The 20,040-nt window shown below is 45.5% G+C and overlaps 1 protein-coding gene across 1 annotated transcript in view; it reads left to right on the top strand.

Moving 5' to 3' along the window:
- LOC144933142 (transmembrane protein 132D-like) overlaps positions 1-20,040 on the top strand; it is a 231,565-nt gene that overhangs the window by 102,316 nt on the left and 109,209 nt on the right. Inside the window, exon 4 of the mRNA XM_078857731.1 lies at positions 11,892-12,801. Within this exon, the coding sequence (XP_078713857.1) occupies positions 11,892-12,801 (910 nt within the window). The remainder of the gene's footprint in view (positions 1-11,891; positions 12,802-20,040) is intronic.

Raw genomic sequence — 20,040 nt, 5'->3', positions numbered from 1 at the left:
TTCTATCAACTTGGGTTTATGTATCCATGTTTTACTATTAAGAATTCCTTTGTTATTCAATATAATAATGAATATTCGGCATTATTTGCAGCCTTACTCAAACCATTGCAGCTATGTGGATTAAATAATTAAATTAAAAATAATTGCGTTAATATTTCAAAATAATTGTCATAAAGTCAAACTTTCATTATACAATCTTCTTTATTCATGCATTTCCTGACCTAGTGAATGCACCCTTTATTATTTGTCTTTGTGTTCAATGGAGTAACACAACTAATACACTATTATCTTTACCTAAAGGTTAAATATAATCATAAGTATGCGTCCAGCTAAATTGTGGCGGCATTACTAGCAGGTACCCTCAGGGAGTTTGTGGGGGCCGTTGGCCCCCGGGTTCCCCCCCGCCATCATCCCCTATTCCGCTTATGTTACCCCACCTCCCTAATACCCGCTAGGGTTTCGCCGGCATTCTAACGCGACGCCCCTACTGTTGCAGCCTCGCGCCGCGCTCCCACGCTGCGAGCATACGTGCGCACAGCATCATCAATCAAACGCCACACTCCCCCTCTTTACACCGCTACGTACAGCTCTCGCGAGCGGGTGCCCGTCTATAGCCCTGTGCGGCACTCGCCTCCACGTCGAATAACCACGTTACCAATGCGCATCCGTATCCGAAACGTAACAAACGTATGCGCACTCACGCACACAGCTCTCCGCGGCACTCACTCACCACTGAATACTCGCGTTATGATCGCGCACCTGTATCACACACGGAGTGAACACACGCGACACCCACTCTCGCACCGCTCTGCGCAGCGCTCCCCCGAGGCGAGCCGCAGCGCTACAGAACCACTGTGTACACACGCTCACCCACGCGCTCAGCTCCGCGCAGCGCTCACTCACGTGGCGAACCACTGTGTACACACGCGCACCCACACGCTCACACTGCTCGACAAGATCACGCGAGGCCACGCTTCGCTATTAATGATTTATTATCTGCTACCTGGTAATTGATGTTAAACCAGTTTGAGTCGACGAGGCTGGCCTATTCTACCACCCCTGAATCTATTCTCTATTTATCGGCTATGATCCTACTTTTACCTCCTTACTCCCCGTCAAGTGTCCACGGCGGTCCGCTGATCCTTGTGCTAACAGCGTACCTCGGTGCGTCGCACCGATGTCCGGGTCACTGGCTGGAGCTGCTGCTGGTCCTCTGGCGCTGGAGTCAAGAGAGAGCCCGATTTCCCCTTTGCGCCCACTATTTATCCTCCCTACCTCAAAGGGATGCGGCTCTGAACAATGGGCTCGCGCCCCTCTGGCACGCGCACCGCGGTTCCGGGCGCCTGTGATATGCTAATCAATGTGCGGCATTGCGCGGCGTAAATTCTAATTAATCCCTTTCCCTCCCTAACAATGGTGCCTGCGCGCTCAAGCGTAATTATCCCAACCATCCGTGACTATGCGCAAGAGCCCCTGCGGTCCCGCTACTCATGCTGTCCCGTCCCTCCCCTGCTTGCCCCGTCGACACGTGGGTGGTGTGTGTGGGGGATGCGCTTCAACCGCGGTGGCCGAATGCCCCTCGCCGCGGCCATGCCATCTTAAGGCAGGTCGCAGCGCCGCGGTGCAACGTAGCGTCGGGGGAGGCCGTCCAATTCCCTGATCGCCGGAAACCGTGAGAGTTAATCCCGATAAGGGTTTCTCGGATAAAAACCGGTCGATCAGGTGACCTTCCCTTCCAGCTCTATGGGAAGTGGGGGGGGGGGAATGCGTGCGGGTGTGTTCATGTGAGGTGAGGTGAGGGGGACGAGGGGTTGGCTCCGTTGCTTGGTGGTGGCGAGGTCGGGGATGGGCCGCCTGCCGAACGGCTTCGTGGTGGCGGCATCACAAGTTCAATAGCACCATGCACCATATCTCATAGCCAGACTTAGTAAGACACAACAGACACTTCTCCTGATCACTGTCGCTGAGAACAAGATTAAATCGTCCATAACTAATCAGCAGGCAAGAGCTGACTGTTCTTCTACTTTTGTATGGCTCATGTCGATGCAGAACAACAACTACAATTTCACATCCAGGTGGTCAAGCCATCAGGAGCAGCGGAGTGTGTCGCTGTGAGGTCTCCTTCATATTTGTAGATCAGCATTGCATCGTTATATATCGTATAGTCTGTTCTTGATGCCCACAGTCGCACACTGGAGACTTTTTATTTTTAATTTGTGCATGAGGTATCCGCATCTGCCATGGTTTGTGCGGATGTGAATTAGGGTAAACTATAAGCTTCGTGGAAGATCAAACCCAGGGTTCTTCTGCGTTGGGTCTTTCACAACGTGTTTATTTGTGAGTTATTTTGAACTCCATTCAGCTCTCCAAGCTTCATCGGGGTTGAACTCGATTGAAGAGCTGACTGACATCACGAGATGGAAAATAAACGTGCCATTTTATTTGTCCGTTTGGGCCGTGGTTTGAGTTATGTTGGCCAAGTATGGCCACCATTTTTTTACTCCTGTTTGCAGGTTACTTGCATAGCCAAATACTTTTTAGAGAGAGATGCCACTTGTTGATATACAGTAATTATCTATTTTTATTTCCAATAAAACAAGTGTTAAAATATTAACCATGGATTCTTCAGGAGATGATCACATGGTGTAAATTTCGGCTCCTATTAGCACTGCCAACGTTGTATTATTAGAAGTTAAAATACGTGAGAGCTTACCTGACGATATAAATGTTCACTGTTTTCCATGCCTTTCCATCGTCTAATTAATTTGATTCGATATTCATAAGCCTTTTATAGAATGTATTGAAATGATATATGTGGCCAATGGTAGAGAAACCTTTCTTAACCTCGCTTGCTATTGGTTTACAAATAATGTTCGTGAACAATGTGTACATGTGATAAGCGAACAGGTGTGTAAATCTTCACGTTTTTTTTATACATGTTTTGCAAGAAAGAATGATTGAGGCATCATTCCATGATTAGGGAATTTAGTATCTTTACAAATGTATGAAAATAGGCCTAAATAAAAAAAACAACCGTATTAAAAAATATTTTAAATGAAAATATAATAAAATCAGATTTTAGCCAGCTATCGAAAAAATATGGTGGTCACTGCATGGCGCGCTTTCAGATGCGCTTCTGCGCCCATCTGGAACACTCTTCCTTCCGATATGAGGAATCCACTGGAGCTATGCACTTTTACTGGTAGGAACCTCCTGGTTACACCAGCCCACAGGGAATTATTGTGTCCGTCCGTCGTGCATCCAAAAATGGGAGGGGTGAGGCTGGGTGGAGAGGGGAGGGTGGGGAGGGGCTGGTGGGGAGGGAGGGGCTGGTGTGGCGGGGCTGGGTGGGGAGGAGAGGGTGGGGAGGGACTGGGTGGGGAGGGGCTGGGTGGGGAGGGTGGGGAGGGGCTGGGTGGGGAGGGTGGGGCGTGGGAGGGGTGGGGCTGGGTGGGGAGGGGCTGGTCACCCCGTGGTGCCCTTATAAAACTCAACGTTTAACCTACTCACACCGGCTTATGCCCGCCCTCACAGTCGGGCATATTTGCGGAATACACCACGCCGCCGTTGACCCTGGCCATTGACCGAGCAACCCAACGTCCCTACCAGCTCCCTCCGCAGGAATGTGTTAAATCTAGATTGAAAACTCGTTTCTTTAGAATTTAATTTTTTTGGTTTGTTGCCCCCCCCCCCCAACTCGGATTAACGCAGTTGGTTACGTATGGTGTGAAAGAAGACCAACATACATACACATTAATACATTAAATTGCCAGGATAAAAGCTCAATTAATTAAGATATAAAATGAACAGGCCTCCCCACACTGTGTAGGTCATGGAGCTAGCTCGCTCCGTTGGCAGGGCTAGCGTGATATATTTCCAGATAACAGAAATTCACAAATGTGTGAAAAGTAGTTCTGGGACAATTAATCATTAATTAGATTAATTAAGTGGATTAATCGACTTCTTCTTCTTCCTAGCGTTGTTCCCGCTGTGGCGCAGGGTCCGCTTTTCGGCATTGTCTTCTCCATTTGGCTCGGTCCAGGGCATCTTCAGGGGATGCGTTGACCGTCTTCATGTCTTCCTTTATTCGGTCCATCCATCGCTTCTTCGGACGCCCGCGTGGACGGCGGCCCTCTGGCTCAATACGCAAGGCAGTCTTGGCCACTGATGACTCTTCACTTCGCATCACGTGGCCGTACCACCGAAGCCTTGCCTCAAGCATCTTGTCCGCAATGGGGGCCACACCAAGTCGCTTCCGAACGTCTTCGTTCCTGACACGATCCCATCGAGTGAGCCCGAGGCTCCATCTGAGCATCCTCATCTCCATGGTGTGGAGAGCTTGTTCGTGTACAGTTGTGGCTGGCCAGCACTCGGATCCATAGAGTGCCACCGGTCGGACGATGGTCTTGTATATTTTTCCCTTCAGCCTATCCGGAATTTTCCGATCACAGAGGACTCCGGTGACTTGCCTCCATTTCATCCACGCCGCATTGACTCGTGACCTCACATCAGTCGTGATGCTACCATCTGAGCTGATGGTGGAGCCCAGGTACTTAAAGTCCGTCACTTTCTTCAGATCTTCTCCGTCAATACTGATGGTGCCGTCGGTTTGGGGGCCACACTCCATATACTCCGTCTTTTTGATGTTGAACCTCATCCCGTTTTCGTCCAAACGTTCCTTCCACAGGCGCGTTTGTCTTTCCACTTCTCCTCTCTCTTCATCTGAGAGGAGGACGTCATCCGCGTAGAGAATTGACCATGGAAGGGGCGTGTGCAGGTCGGCAGTGATCGTGTCCATGCACAGGATAAACAGGAATGGTGACAGGGCCGATCCTTGGTGCACTCCAACGCTGATGGGAAATGGCGGTGATATGCCCACTGCACACCTGACTGCACTGGTGACGTTCTTGTATAGGAGTTGCACCCAATGCACGTAGGTTTCAGGGACTCCATGGGATCGAAGCGAGTGCCAGATGAGGTCGTGGGGGACCCTGTCAAATGCCTTTTCAAGGTCGAGGAACGACACGTGCACAGCTTGGTTCTTCTCTCTGTGCCTCTCCAGCAGGAGCCTCGCCGCGAATATGGCGTCCGTAGTGCCACATCCTTTGACGAAGCCGCATTGGTTGGGTGATAGGGTGATGATGTTTCTAATCCTCGTGTCCAAAACTCGCTCAAAGATCTTCATCGCATAACACAGGAGCCGGATTGGCCTGTAATTCGAGCATTCTGCCACGTCCCCTTTACCATTCCAAATTGGAACCGTCGTGCTGGTCGACCAGGCTTCTGGGACCTCACTGGTGCTCGTGATGGTGTTGAAGAGCTGGGTAAGGAGGGCAGCACCCTGCCTGCCAAGGATCTTCCAGGCCTCAGCAGGGATATCGTCCGGGCCAGTCGCTTTCCCATTCTTCATTCTCCTGATAGCTTGTTCCACTTCGGTGATGGTGATAGGTGAAACCGGACCGAGGACGTGTTCAGCGCTAATAATCGGTGGGTGGGGAAATTCCTGGTTGCAGATTCCAGAGAAGTAGTCGCTCCAGCGTTGAAGGATGGCGGGCGGGTCTCTGAGAGCGCTGTGATTCTCATCCTTTATGCATTTGACCTGACCAATATCCTGAGTCGAACGATGGCGTGCCTCTGCCAGTCGATATATCTTATTGGCACCTTCTGGGGTGTCCAGTTCGACATACAGTTGGTCGTATTGAGCTAATTTCACCGCTGCAACTACTCGCTTCGCTGCCGATTTGCAGTTTCTGTATTGTTGGTAATCCAGATCTGCGAGCGTTTGGCGCCACTTCTTGAAAGCTAGTTTCTTCTCTTTCACTGCTAGCTGAACTTCTTCGTTCCACCACCATATTTGCTTGTCAATGAAGTGTTTTCCCGGCTTAGTTAGCCCCAGTGCTTCCATTGCTGCTGTGCACAGTTGGCCGGCGAGATTTTCACAAATCGCATTCGCTGGTCGGTTGGTGTTCACATCAATCTGATTAAAGGCGACTCTCAGCTGATCCTTGCATTCCTTCATCCGCCACCACTTAATTCGCTGCTGTCCAGTTGTTGGTGGGCGATGTCGCTGGCCAATGTCCATTTTTATGTCCATGACCAGGATGCGATGTTGTGGGGCGATGTTGTCCGATGGTATGACTTTAGTGTTTGTCACCGTTTTCAGCTTATCCCGCTTGACAAGCCAGTAATCAATTTGAGTTGATCTCCCACCACTGGCGTACGTAATGAGATGGGACGGTCTCTTCTTGAAGAAGGTGTTGGCGAGGACAAGATCATGGGCTTCCGCAAAGTCCAGGGCTCGGTTTCCCTCATCGTTCCGGGTACCATATCCTTGGCCACCATGGTTTCGAGGGTATCCATCCCGGGCGCTTCCAAAGTGTCCATTTAGGTCTCCACCAATTACTAACTGCTCTTCTCCATTTATCGATTGCATGTGTCCATCAAATTGTTCCCAAAATTCCTCCTTGGTATCTGCTGGGCAGCCGGGCTGCGGCGCATAACAAGATACTACCCGGAGGCGTAGGTCGTTTGAGTCGATTTCGATGGACATGAGGCGGTCGGAAACACGGTGGACGGCCACGACGCTGTCTCGTAGATTTTGGCTGACTGCGATTCCAACGCCGTTCTTGGTGTTTCTTTCACCGTTGTAGAACAGTTTGTATCCTTCTCCAATCTCCCTGGCCTTTGCTCCACTCCACTTCGTTTCTTGGATGCATACGATGTCGATACGACGGGCCTTTAGGGCAGCTGACAATTCTCGACTTCTCCCTGTCAATGTTCCGATGTTGAGTGTTCCCAGCCGTAGTCGGACTAACTTCTTTAGCCTGCCCCATCCATGAGTAGGTAGCCCTCGTCCACTTCTCGCGTCGTTTGGGCGAGGACGGCGCGCGTTTACCCCGAGGGGTGCCCTAGCTTGTTCCAAGTTGATTTGACGTTGCCATAGATGCGACACAGAAATACTTTGGCCGGTGGGTCGCTCCATCTGATGCCAAAGACCCTCACCGTTGGTTGGAATCCAGCCGGCACCGCGTGGAGGTGGTGATGGGATTTTGCCGGCCTAGTGGATTAATCGACTAATTAAGCGTATTCATGGACTGGAGTTCATAATACAAGACTTTTATCGTTGATTGCTTCGACTCATTTGAGAATGGTGGCCACCCGTACGTCCACTATAAAGCAACACCAAGTGTGACGTGACTGATGCTGATGACGTCATACAGCCCCACCCAATCACCTCCAGTCTAGTGGTACACATAAAAACAGAAGTGAACTTTTTTCAAACTATTATTGTGTTATTTCATTTATCGAGTAATCAAACCAAAAATTGGTGTTGTAATCGATTAATTAATATTGAGATATCCCAGCACTAGTGAAAACAAGCTGTATGTGAACCAGTCCTGCTATCTTAAATATGCATGCACACAAGAAATACGACTAAAACTATCAAACGACTTTTTTTATTTTAGCAGGTAAGGTTCACTGAGCTATATAGTTCTCTTTCAGAAGCGACCTAACCACAAATGATAGCTCAACCAAGTGGCTTATCATCACGTAAACATTTATAGCAGCCAAATACTCTAAACGCTTGTTGATTCTAAATGTGGAGGGAAAACCGGAGGACCCAGAGAAAGATACATGCAACCACGGGGAGAACATGCAAACTCTAAATATTCAGGCATCAGGGTTTAGGATTGAACCCACATCATCATGCACACCAGGCGAGGAGTTAACATCTCAACACAAAGTTTGTATTTCTGCAATAACTATATATATTACCTAAACATCTATTTATTGTCTAACCGTGCTCGTTCAGCTATAATTATCCTTTAGCCTTTTTAATTGAAAACGGTGTGCATAAAATGACTTTGGTGGACTTTAATTTGCAATTAGTAGTTTTAATTAACTTGGATTTATATTATGGGGAATATTTCAGCAAGTCTGTTTGATGTTTAAAAGATATGCAGTAAATTTTCTGACGACAAATGAAATAATTCCATGAATGTACTGTGCAAGTAACAAGGTGTATCTATTAATTACATCTTTTAATGGATAATTGCCTCAATTAAACATCATACAATTGCTTCAATCATGTCTAGAGTGCAGAGGGAAAACACCTCAGTGGATGCATTTTTTAATTCGAGAATATTATATTCTACTTGAAAAACACACACTAATTTTTCAATTTCTGTACAACTGAAGGTAAACCCAATCATAAGGCAAAATTATCGTTAATGATATATTGAGTAGTTTCCAATTCTGCCTCACTAGGCTCTCCTCATAACAGCATTTTTTTGCCACCTGTGTAGTTCCAGTTCCAGCTATAAAGTCAACGATTAGACATCAAGCACTAACCTGGTATTTACATTTTTACTATATTTATTTTACCAGGTAAGTCCCACTGAGCTATATAGCTCTTTTGCGGAAGCAACTTGGCCACAAATGATAGCTCAACAATGGCTTGGCTTGTCATGTGGAAATATATAGCAGCCAAATACTATAAATGCATGCATCTAAATGTGGAGGGGAAAAGGCGGAGGTCCCGGATAAAAAAAAAACATGACCACTAGAAGAGAACATGCAAACTCCAAATATACCGGCGTCAGGGTCGGGATCGAACCCACAACCTTCTGTATACCAAAAAAGGTAGTTAACATTTCGCTACCGTGACACCCGAGATATAAGATACTATTATGACTCATGAAGAATCATGCAAATGTATTGTGTTTTCAGTTAAATTTCGATTTAAAGCTTTTGTGACTGCAGGGATTCATATTCTTGGTTCTTTCGGTAAAGTCACGTAGAAGGGAAATAATAAAATAATAATAAACAATAAAATACAATTATCACGACGTTTCGGCCACAACACAAGCAGCCGTCCTCAGGTGAAGAACAGAGCTGTCGGAAAGACAGCGTCTGAATGAACACCACCAAGCTTGGCAGCGTATATTTAAGCTGGGTTAGAGGAGGAGGGCGCCTTGACAAATGAATTTGCATATCAACATAGGGATTTAGCATATTTATGGAATATATATTATCAGTTAAATTGTCAGGAGCAACAATTAACTTAATGAATAATAGAAATATAATAATATACTCCCTGTAGTAATTTACTTCTATATGAAAGTTTCCTAATGAGTGCGGTCTCTGAGAGCAAGAAAAGACAATAAACATTCCCCGCCAAACAACAGCCCCTTATTTTTTGTGTGATTCCCATAGGTTTATAGATCGAAAAAAAATCGATAAAAAAATCGGAACATGTTCTATTGGTCATGGAGGTTATTTGGCCATATCTAGTGCCATAGGTGGGCCACACTTACCAGCAGTGGTGGACAGGGCCCATCTGCAGGTACCTCGGACCCCCAGGGGAGGGGCCACTGTGCCAGCCCAAGAGGGTAGGGGCTGCTGGGGGCTCTAGGATCCTAGAGAGCTATGCCCTCGGCGCCGGCTCCAGGATCCCAGACAACCTAGACAGCTAAGCCCCTTGGCGCCACCAACGGGGGGCTGTGGGGTATCTGGGGGCACACACAACCCCACCCCTCGATGGACAAGTGGGATAAAAGGGCCGCTCTCTGGCCGATCGGGGCCAGTCGCAGCTCAAGACCCAAGACCAGCCAGCTTAGGACCCTGGACCCCCTCGTCCCGCTTGTCCTTGTAAGGGCCGGGACGCTGTGCGGGCCAGTGGTGGGACTCTGGGACTCCCGGCTCTACGTCCTTCTAAGGGCGAGTTCCGAGGAAGCCAGAGTCCAGACCCGCACCTTGGCTGGGTCGGGTCAGGTAGCCTCCCCTAGGGTAATTGTAGCCGGAGGACTCCAGAGCGTAGCCAGAGTCAGGTACGCTAGGAGAAGGCTGTGTCCCTAGGCTGTGTTCCTAGGCTGTGTCCCTAGGCTGTGTTCCTAGGCTGTGTTCCTAGGCTGTAACAGAGTATCAGGACTGTTGGAGTGTTGTATTGTAATAAAGAAGTTACCTCTACAAGTGTCTCCGGAACCCATTACACATACTTCACACTGGTCAGCGTGCTATGGTAAAGGAGGATAATCCAGGACCGGTTTATATATTACTTGCTACTAATTTTAGCCGTGCCAGGAACTCAGGTTGCTGTTCACAGAGCAGTGCACTAACCACAGTGCCAGGAACCCCACTCCCATCTCCTCCCACCCCCCTTGCCCTCTCTCAAAATATTTAGTAATTTCTGAACAAAATTTACTCCAGCTTTACATCACTATACATATTGGGGGTTTTTTTCATTTAGGGTTTAATCTATTGATTACTGGTGGAAATGTTGTTTATATTGTCAATCCAATAACACCATCCTACACCGTTCTATGTGACCGCAATCAAGAAAATGTTGTTTTTTAATTGATAAAAGTAAAATACTTCCAGTGACTCGCCGCTGTCCCCACCCGCCCCCCTGTGACCTTACATCAGCATGAGAACAGAAAGCGCTTCAGTTTTTTCTGACTAAAAATGACCATAATCCCTTTTACAAGGGATGTGTGGTCAACCACATGCCAGTACAAACAATTGCGAGCATTATATTTGTAAAATAAAAACTGATTTTAAAACTTATTTTACAGATTTGAAGCTTTCGTGACTGCAAGGATTCATACTCGTAGGTTTTTTTCGGTAAAGTCACGTAGGTAAAAAAATATAATAAAATGATAATAAATGAAAATAACTCAATTAAATCACGACGTTTTGGAAGCAACACAAGTCTCCGTCTTCAGCTAGGACCGTCACAGCCAAATTTACTGTCAAGTGAAAAGAAATCCAGGAGACAAGATCTTAAATACTGGTTAAGGGGAGAGGGGAGGAGCTTATCTAAATGTGGCAGTCAGGGACTGGGAGGTGGGCGGGGCTAGAAGGGAAGGTACAGCTGATACACCTCGGCAAGAATTACGGCCGATGTTGGCTGCCAAAACCAAAATAGCAGCACTGTTAAACGCTGGGGATATCAACAACTCGGTAAAATAGACTAGTACCTGTCAAATAAGATGGTACAAATATATGTAGTTAAATCTTTTTTACATGATTAATAACATCTTTCCAATGATTTCTCAATTTGTACCCATCTTCACGGTTGAAGTTATGCTTGACTTTAGAGGCTAACCCCCCTTTTCCTGATGACGACCGCTTGTGTTGCGATCGACACGTCGTGGTTTTTGTTTTTATTTATATATTTTTTATTATATTTAAATTACTGAAATAACCAAAAATACGTCTACATTATAGACTGCCAGTACGCTCACCCAGGTTAAGAACCAGGCTACAGTCTACATTATAGACTGCCAGTACACTCACCCAGCTTAATAACCATTGCTACAGTCTACATTATAGACTGCCAGTACACTCACCAAACTTAATAATCGGGCTACAGTCTACATTATAGACTGCCAGTACACTCACTCCAATAAAAAAAATAGGCTACAGTCTACAATACTGTTTTTTTGTTGTTTATTATTTTTATTTTATTTTATTATTAAAATTGTATTCACTTTTTGTTTTTCTACGTGATTTCACCTAAAGAACCAAAGAATATGAATTCCTGCAGTCACTAAAGTTTATTTTTAAGTGAAATTTTAAGGACGATTCGTTGCACTTATCTTGAAAGTAGTACTTGTATATAACACATTTATAATTGCAATAGGTTTTTTTTTTGTTAAAGTCATAAATCAATGTAAGGTTCTTGACATAGGATTCGCCAGACTTGGAATACCTGTCCAGTAGTCTCTTGTGTTTCACTGTGCTGACAGGAATTGATATGCTGTATAGCTGGCACTCATTATTAAAATTCTATGCAATTTTACAAAAAAAAGGTTTACTGAATTTTGTATTTGTGTCACTTAATAAAATATATATTTTCTGACATTCAAATCTGTCATTTTCTCTTTCAGATATATCGAATGTGGGCACAATTTATTTAGATAATGCTCATCTCTCATCATCCTTTCTGCATCTCCCTGTCAAGCTAACCTTCAAAAACATCAAATCTGCTTTCTTTCTACAGAACAATAGACAGGGCAATGAAGGAAATGCCAGCCTACAAATGCATACTCAACACCTTCTCATTATTGGCTCCACCAGTGGTGATTCTGGGGTGAATGTCAGCTATGGTCCGTATTCACAAGGCCAAACATTTCACAGAAACCCACTGTCACTTCCAAATACTTTCCAGCAAGCATACCGTGCCTTGAGAGACAACTGGAGTCTCCAAGCTTTGCTCACTGAGGAAGATGTTTTTTCAGACTGGCCAACGGTGCAGGTCCTGTTCTATATCTCTGGCAGAGACTGGGGTGACCGACAAGTACATGGCCTGCCATGTGTTCAGATGTATGCGGTCTATAAAATCCAAAAGATCAGGACTTCTTGTAAATTGCAAGGCGAACTCAGCATGTGCTTGGCTAAGGTGATTATGCCTCTCATGTGGTTCGAAAAAGAAACCCAATATTCTGGTAACACAAGTGGAAAAAGCACCAACGAAAGGCGACCTGCGAACATAGAAGTTAATTTGTATGCCACCATGGAGCCGACTGAAGGCCGCGATAATTGTGAACGTGACGCTCGTGTGAATGAAAATGGGTTTTTAATGCCACATAAAGTCAACGAAGATTTTTTCAAGCAACACTTTCAAATGATTGGGAGGGTTTTCTTGCACCCGCCTGATGACCCCTCTCCGCTTGAAGAAATACGGCTCAATGACCGGGTCGTGATTTACCTCCCCAGCATGCCCGCAAATCCCCAGGATGTTCTCAGCATTCCCCTGGGACTTCTACACAACTACACAGTAGAGCATCTCACTATCAGGTATGATGGCACAATACATCACCACAAGCTGATTCCACACATCCAAAAAAATGTGACTTGATTAATCATTGCCGCATTTTTAACACGGACATTAACCAGTAAGTAATTACTTGTGTCCTGGTTATACTTTTTACAATCCAAAATCCACGGTGTTGTCCGAATTGTTGCTCATCACTATGAGGTGTTTAGTGTTTGTATTCAGGCTAAAAATGAAAATTTTACCTGAATTAGAATTAATATAAAATATAGATATTCGTTAATTAGTGATCTTCCTTGTTTCATTTATTGTTTTATGTTGCCATTTTATTCCATGCGTTTGCATTGTGTAAATAGGAAAAATACAGGTATTGTGCAATTGTACAGGCAAACCCCACCCATTGATTTCCAATCTACTCATGCAGGCAACTCCAGCTAGATAGGTTAAGAGTGGCCGAATAACAATCGTAATAATGCCCTTCTTTTAGCCAGGAAAACCTCGCAGACTCCTTTCAGGAGGGTCCTGTATGGGAATGTTTGACCAATTGCCATTTTAAGTGACTCAAGTCTCTATTCTTCCTCACAGTCATCTTGCTCAGGTGCCCCAGCCAGAACAGCTCACTTAACAAAAGCAAGAGGAATTATGACCAGTATGGAAGAACAGTAAGCCAAAAATACCCTCTAGAGGGGATCTCTAGGACTCCCTCTTGTTAGTGGAGGTGCTTCTATCAGCAGAAGCATGAGACAGGGATTTCAGGGCTGGCTTCACCTTCACCTTTGGCTTTTTTTTACTATATTAAGTTGCAAAAACAACGTAAGAAATTGAAGCACTACTGGAAGAGAATAATGTGCACGTGTTTGTGTTCATACAATAACTGTACGGGGAATTATTTTTGATAATGGAGAATGGAGAATTTTCACTATTAAATCCATGCCTGCCTTTGCCATCGTGAAGTTTGTGGCTATTTTCCAAGGGGGATATTGCCCTCAATGATGCTATCAATCTCATATGGCCTCATTCCAACTACACTGCTTTAAATACTGTGTAAGTTTTAAGAAGTTAAAGTTTGTTCTTAATTTTTTGTTTTATTTTTTATTTTAACTATTTATAAATAGCCTGTAGAATTCCACAGCCCAGAGACACCTACAGATTTGCAGATGTATTATTACTCTGATTATATTCATCCTGTTACACACCCACAGCAGTATTGAATGGCTTGAGAATTCATCAGAACAAGCTTTGTTAAACATGCAGTAAACAGCAGCAAAAGAGTAAACCTTCCTACAGAGTGAAATACTAAGATGTGCCTATTTGGACAAAAAGTTATCGAGCATTAATCTACGATCATAAATACAATGCAAATATTATTAGCTTGAGGCGTTTACAATTTATTCATCCAGAACAGGTGCACAGAATTTAGCAGTGTTTACACGAAGATATGTGTTCAATTATCCGAGGCAACAAAAAAAATATTATAGAACACATGAATCACGATACCTTCGACAGCAGAATCTTTTGCAAATGCTCTTGGACAACTGTGGCAGATTCTGGTGGAATAAAATACATGTTTTTGGATTCTATACGGCTAGCACTTGTCACCCTATTCATCCAACCAAACCAGACCACCATTGAGATGTGTGTGTGTGCACAAGGAAAAGGTTTGATAAGCGGAGATCTCGAATTCAATAACATGCATAATGAAAGTATATTGTACATGATGAAGAAGCACTGTAGCCTGAGAAACACCATCTTCAATTTCTACCTTTTACAATATCAGCAAACATCACCTTTACAACTGAATTATAATCGTTTAATATATACAGTATAATATGACAACATACGTTTTTGCACGATGCCAATTGATCGTCAAGCACTTGCATTTTAAGACTTGGTAAGTGTTTTTAAAGGTGTCTACAATGGATTTTTTTTGGGGATGGGGAAACCCATGTGACTATAAGCATGTACATGTCTACAGCCACATTTGTCAATCCACTGCTGGATAAAGGCCTCCACCACAGTTGTTGGTCATGAGGGCTGCTTGATATTACTACACCACGTTGGTCAGTGAGAGTCGGTGAAGGCAGGCAGCATAGTCGTGGGTGCATGGTACACACATAAATGGATGAGATGTTGCTACACTGCTATTTTCTGGCAATGTAGCTCAGCAGCAGAAGCCTCACACCGTTTTGTACATTGTGGACACCCATCCAAGCACTATACAACCTCTAACACAAGTAAGACATCTTTAGCTTATTTTGGAACAGGTTACATATATTGGCATTTTATATATATGCTATGTATTTTCAACATCTATATATATAAAAGTCTAAAATTGTGTGTGGGTTTGTGGCGGGGTTTGTGTGTGGGTTTGCGTGTGGTCGTGTGCTTGGCTCTCCAACGGCGGGGTTTATGTAAAAAATAAACAGGTACCACGCCGTAAGCCCTGCGGTGAGCAAGCGCTATTCCCTTTTCACATCCGTCAACTTTAAATTAGTTTAATTAGCGATTTAGTGCGATTTGTGTGCACTTCCCTTTCATTTATTTATTCATGACGCATGCACGACCATACCAACTCGCGCGCCTTTGGTGGGGGGATGGCCCATGCCAAGTCGCATGCCTTCGGTGGGAGTGAGGGGGACATTTTCTTTTGAGTTAAAAATGCTATAAAAATACGCTAAACGCTCAGGTACATTCTTCACTGTATGATGTCCCCCCCCACCCCGATGCGTGCAGTTATTACTACTATAGAGTCGCTAGATGCTACCACTATATACCGTAGATATTATTGCAGAGCGGCCGGGGACGTCGTGGCTGGAGGACGGGGGGTCAGGGGTAGCAGCCCAGCCCCAGCCTGCCAAGGTGCCACCTCGGCCGGCTGGACAATCTAGGCGAGGCCGGAGGCTCTGCACGGGACTAGGCCTCACCATGCCACTCTGTCAGGAGAGTTCTTTGTGCTATACAGTCCAAAAATACTGCTATAGAGTCAGCATGTACTACTGTAGTGATAGCAGATACCACCACAGTCGGTATGCACTGCTGTAATCATAGCAGGTACTACCACAGTCAGTATGCACTGCTGTAATCATAGCAGGTACGACCACAGTATGCACTGCTGCAGTGAAAGCAGGTACAACCACAGTATGCACTGCTGTAATCATAGCAGGTACCACCACAGTCACTACGCACTGCTGTTACATTTTTAAGAGTAGTTTTGAAATATTTTTAGACCCGGGCAACGCCGGGTACTTCCCGTTAGTATATAATAAATACGTAATGCCCCAGTTAAAATGTACTGAATATATAGTCTAAGTTTTGCTATTATTTTTAATATTTCGTAAGTAAATGTTATATCATTATTGATTATTGACGTACTTTTTAGGGATCTAAACATATTTATCTGATATTGTATATTTAAATGATATTTCCGCTGAAGGAAATGAAAACAATTGTATTCTTTGGGTCTTTCGGTAAAGCCATGTAGATAGAAAAATAATACAATTCACAAAAATAATAACAATATAACGACGTTTCGATCATCAACATTTAAACAATTGTGCAGATTATTTGAACAAAATATAACATTGTTGTTCTGCATAATGAAGCTTTGTTCTGTGTTTTTTTTTATTACATTCGCAATATTTCTTAAAAGATAAGTGATGTGAAAACGATAAAAAAAAAATGTGTCATTAAGCAAGTAACTGGTGAAAATTACAGCTGGCAGAGCTTTTTTCATTACGATACTCATCACAAACAAAATGTTAAGTATTTGTAATTAGAAGATGTTGGAGGGTGAAAGAGATATTGATAGGGGAAATGCTGCTGTCAAAAACTCTACAAATTATTACTTCAGGGTGTACATGAAACCAGTGTTATGATAAAAATTACAAAGGACCTCTGATTGATGGCCCACAACAAAGACGATATAGGTGAATCCGTTTGGCATGATCTTGTGTCTTGGTTTGCTATGCAAATAACTGTGGCATCAGCAAGTTTCTCTATTTGACTGTGCGATAGGTCACAGGTCAAAGATTGTCACACCAATGTGAGCGCAACATTCATACTCTTTATTGCTGATTAAATGCTGATTATGCCCGATGAGTTAGACATTCGTTTAGGCTCATTTCACAGAATTACATGTATGCAAAGTAGGATATTTCCTTTCGTGAACACCTGCAGCCTTTATTTTACAGATCCTTAATACATTTCATTTCATCCACATCTGTTGGTAAGATGAAGTAATTTACTATATTTACAGTTGCCCATAAACGTAATTATAAATATAATATGTATATATGTATAAGCAGCCTATTAACACAATTCATTTTAAGCAGTCGCCAGGAATGTTCAGCCAACATGCAGCCCCAGTGGCGCAGTGGTAAGTGCGAAGCACATCAGTTGCAAAGCTGTGAATTCAAATCCCAGTCGGGGTTCAACTCAGCACTTCATCCCTTGCCAGCCTCTGATAAAACACACGCAGCTTTGTGGGAAGATAGACTCACTTCCTCACCTCCCACCATAGGAATGTGGAATTTCCAATGCTGTAGCTGGGCTGTAAACGGGAGATAGGCCATTTCCTCCACTCACTTCACTTTAATAAAAAAACACACACAGCACATAGCAGATAAAAGGAACAAAAGATGCAATTAATCACAATGCAGTGTTGTGCGCATACCTTTTGGTTGGTATTTTAAATTTGGAATATTTACAATTCATAAGCGCAACGCAGACCACCCCCACGAGCATATTTTTCCACCTCTTCCAAGCATACAATACCAGCATAATTAGTTTAGTAGCCTTCAGTTTAGCAGGTAGCCATCCTATTTATGGGTGGTGGAAGAGGTTGATAAATAGCTATTTAACCTCGAACCATACCCTAAAATGAGCGCCTATTGAATATTAATTCTGGGAAAACTCCATCAGCCTGGGCACAGCTGTATCACACTGATGAATCTGAATAGCTCAAAAAATAATCTGGTTCACGGTTGCATCTCTGCACCTGAGCCATCCTAAGCAACCTTAAGCACACCAGCTGCTTTTGAATGGATCTGAGAGATTCATTCTCCATTTGTTGCCGAATACATGTGTGGATTTAATGACATATACATTTCATAGGTGATGTTTGTTATTCTCATGTATAATGCACATTTTGGCAATGTTAATTTATATTGATTTGAGTACAAAAAACGTTGGCATCCTCATCAGCCATCATCTATCTATGTGTAATGTAGTAACTCGGCGGGAGACGACTTCACGGGTAACACACTCTTTATTTGATCAAACTCGTTTACAGGTGACTAACACCTACTTTGTATCTCGGGTGACAAACACCCACTTAGCTATCTCGGGTGACAAACACCCACTTAGTATCTCGGGTGACAAACACCCACTTAGCTACTTGGCGACTAACGCCCACTGAGCTACTCGGATGACCAACATCCACTTAGTATCTCGGGTGACAAACACCCACTTAGCTACTCGGCGACTAACGCCCACTGAGCTACTCGGATGACCAACATCCACTTAGCTACTCGGCGACTAACGCCACTGAGCTACTCGGGACACTCCCTGCCCGGGGTATCCGTCTCGACTGTGGGTCCCCAGCCCAACCCACGGGGACGTCGGACCCCGGGTCCCACAGCCTCGCCTCCGAGCCACACAGGGCCCCGGTCCCCACAAGGACGGCGGGACTAGGGGTCTCGGGGCACTAGGTCTTCAGCTCCGTCTTCGGGTCTTCAACTCGGTAACTCTTCCCGAGTGCTCTCGCGCGTCCCCCTTTATACCCCACCTGCGGACGTCGCTGCGAGCACCCACTTATTCGACCAATCGCCGGGCGCTGGCTACGATCCTCTTTTCCCACATCTCATCGTGCCTCACCACCCACGCCGCGCCGCCCCGTCATCTGTCACTCCCGGCGCGCGCGTCCACACCATGCCCACAACGCGTGCCCAACCCCGCACCCCGCGCCGCCCCGTGATCCCTCACTGTCACAGTCGGCGCACGTCAATACCACCACTACATCACCCCCTACCACATAGCTCGCAGCCGACCCGGCTGCTATAAAAATATACAAACCGCCCTGTGTGCCCCGTAACACAACACAACAACTAACGTAACAACACAACACGACGCGAACACTACCATCCGCAACCATCAACCAATGCCACTGCGACAATAGAACAATATATACAAACCGGCGAGTGACAATAGCAATGTGTATGCAGAAAGGAAAATAAATGGAAACATTTTTTTTTTCTTTCGACTCGTGCAGTGTCCCATCCTTTCCGAGCGTCCCTACAACGGGACATTACCCCGGCAGAGGGGAACACCGGGCGAGCTCGGTGTTGAGAAAAAAACGTCTTCATGAAAATTGTTGTGCCCTAGCCCGAGTCCGCCTTGCCGGTCCGTCGTACGGCACCAGACGCGGTTGAACGTCCGGTGGTGCCAGCGGTTCAGAAAGACATCGGCCAGGCACCGAGGACCCGTGCGTGCCGCGGGGTTCAGGCTCCCGACGGTTAGCAGCCGTCAAGCCCGAGGCACCTGGGGGTGGGTCAGGTGGAAACACGTGAGGAGCAGCCTGCGACACCTCCCTCCCCGAGTCGACGGTCACATCACACGCCCGGTCGTTACGGCACAGAACGGGGTCACACGGTGCCGTATAGGGCTTCAGTCGGGAGGGGTGCACGTACCAACGGCGTTTTTCCCATTTAATCTGTATACTCTGGGGTCGTGCAACCCGCACAATTTCCACCGGTCCCCTCCAAGGTCTCAACAACTTGGGGGACGTAGCCAACGGTGCATGTGGACAATGCAGCCAGGCCTTATCGCCTGGTTTCCAATCATGCGTATGCACCCTCCGCTCATGCAATCTCTCGTTCGCAATTTTCCGCGACCGCGAATTCAACCTCGCCGCCTCCCGTGCTTCAGTCAATTTTGCGATATTAAATTTGATGTGGTCTGCCAATTTAGATTTTGCACGTGGCTGGGAAATCCCCAGTTGGACGTCCATGGCCGGATCGGCCTCCCGCCCATACATAAGAAAAAATGGGGAAAACCCCGTCGCCGCATGAGGGGCCATTCGATAGGCCGCGAGTACCCCCGGCACCTGTAAGTCCCAATCAACCTGATCGTCGCAGACCTGTTGGCACAACATAGACGTAATCGTCCTGTTCAGACGCTCAACCATCCCGTCAGTCTGCGGGTGGTAGGGGGAAGTACGCACTTTCATTGTACCCAACAGGTCGCACACCTCGCGCAACAAACCG

The sequence above is a fragment of the Lampetra fluviatilis genome, chromosome 6 (genome assembly GCF_964198595.1).
Source record: "Lampetra fluviatilis chromosome 6, kcLamFluv1.1, whole genome shotgun sequence".
In the NCBI taxonomy this organism is placed as follows: Eukaryota; Metazoa; Chordata; class Hyperoartia; order Petromyzontiformes; family Petromyzontidae; genus Lampetra; species Lampetra fluviatilis.
The sequence above is the reverse complement of the archived record's forward strand: the minus strand, read 5'-3'. Positions and strand labels throughout refer to the sequence as shown.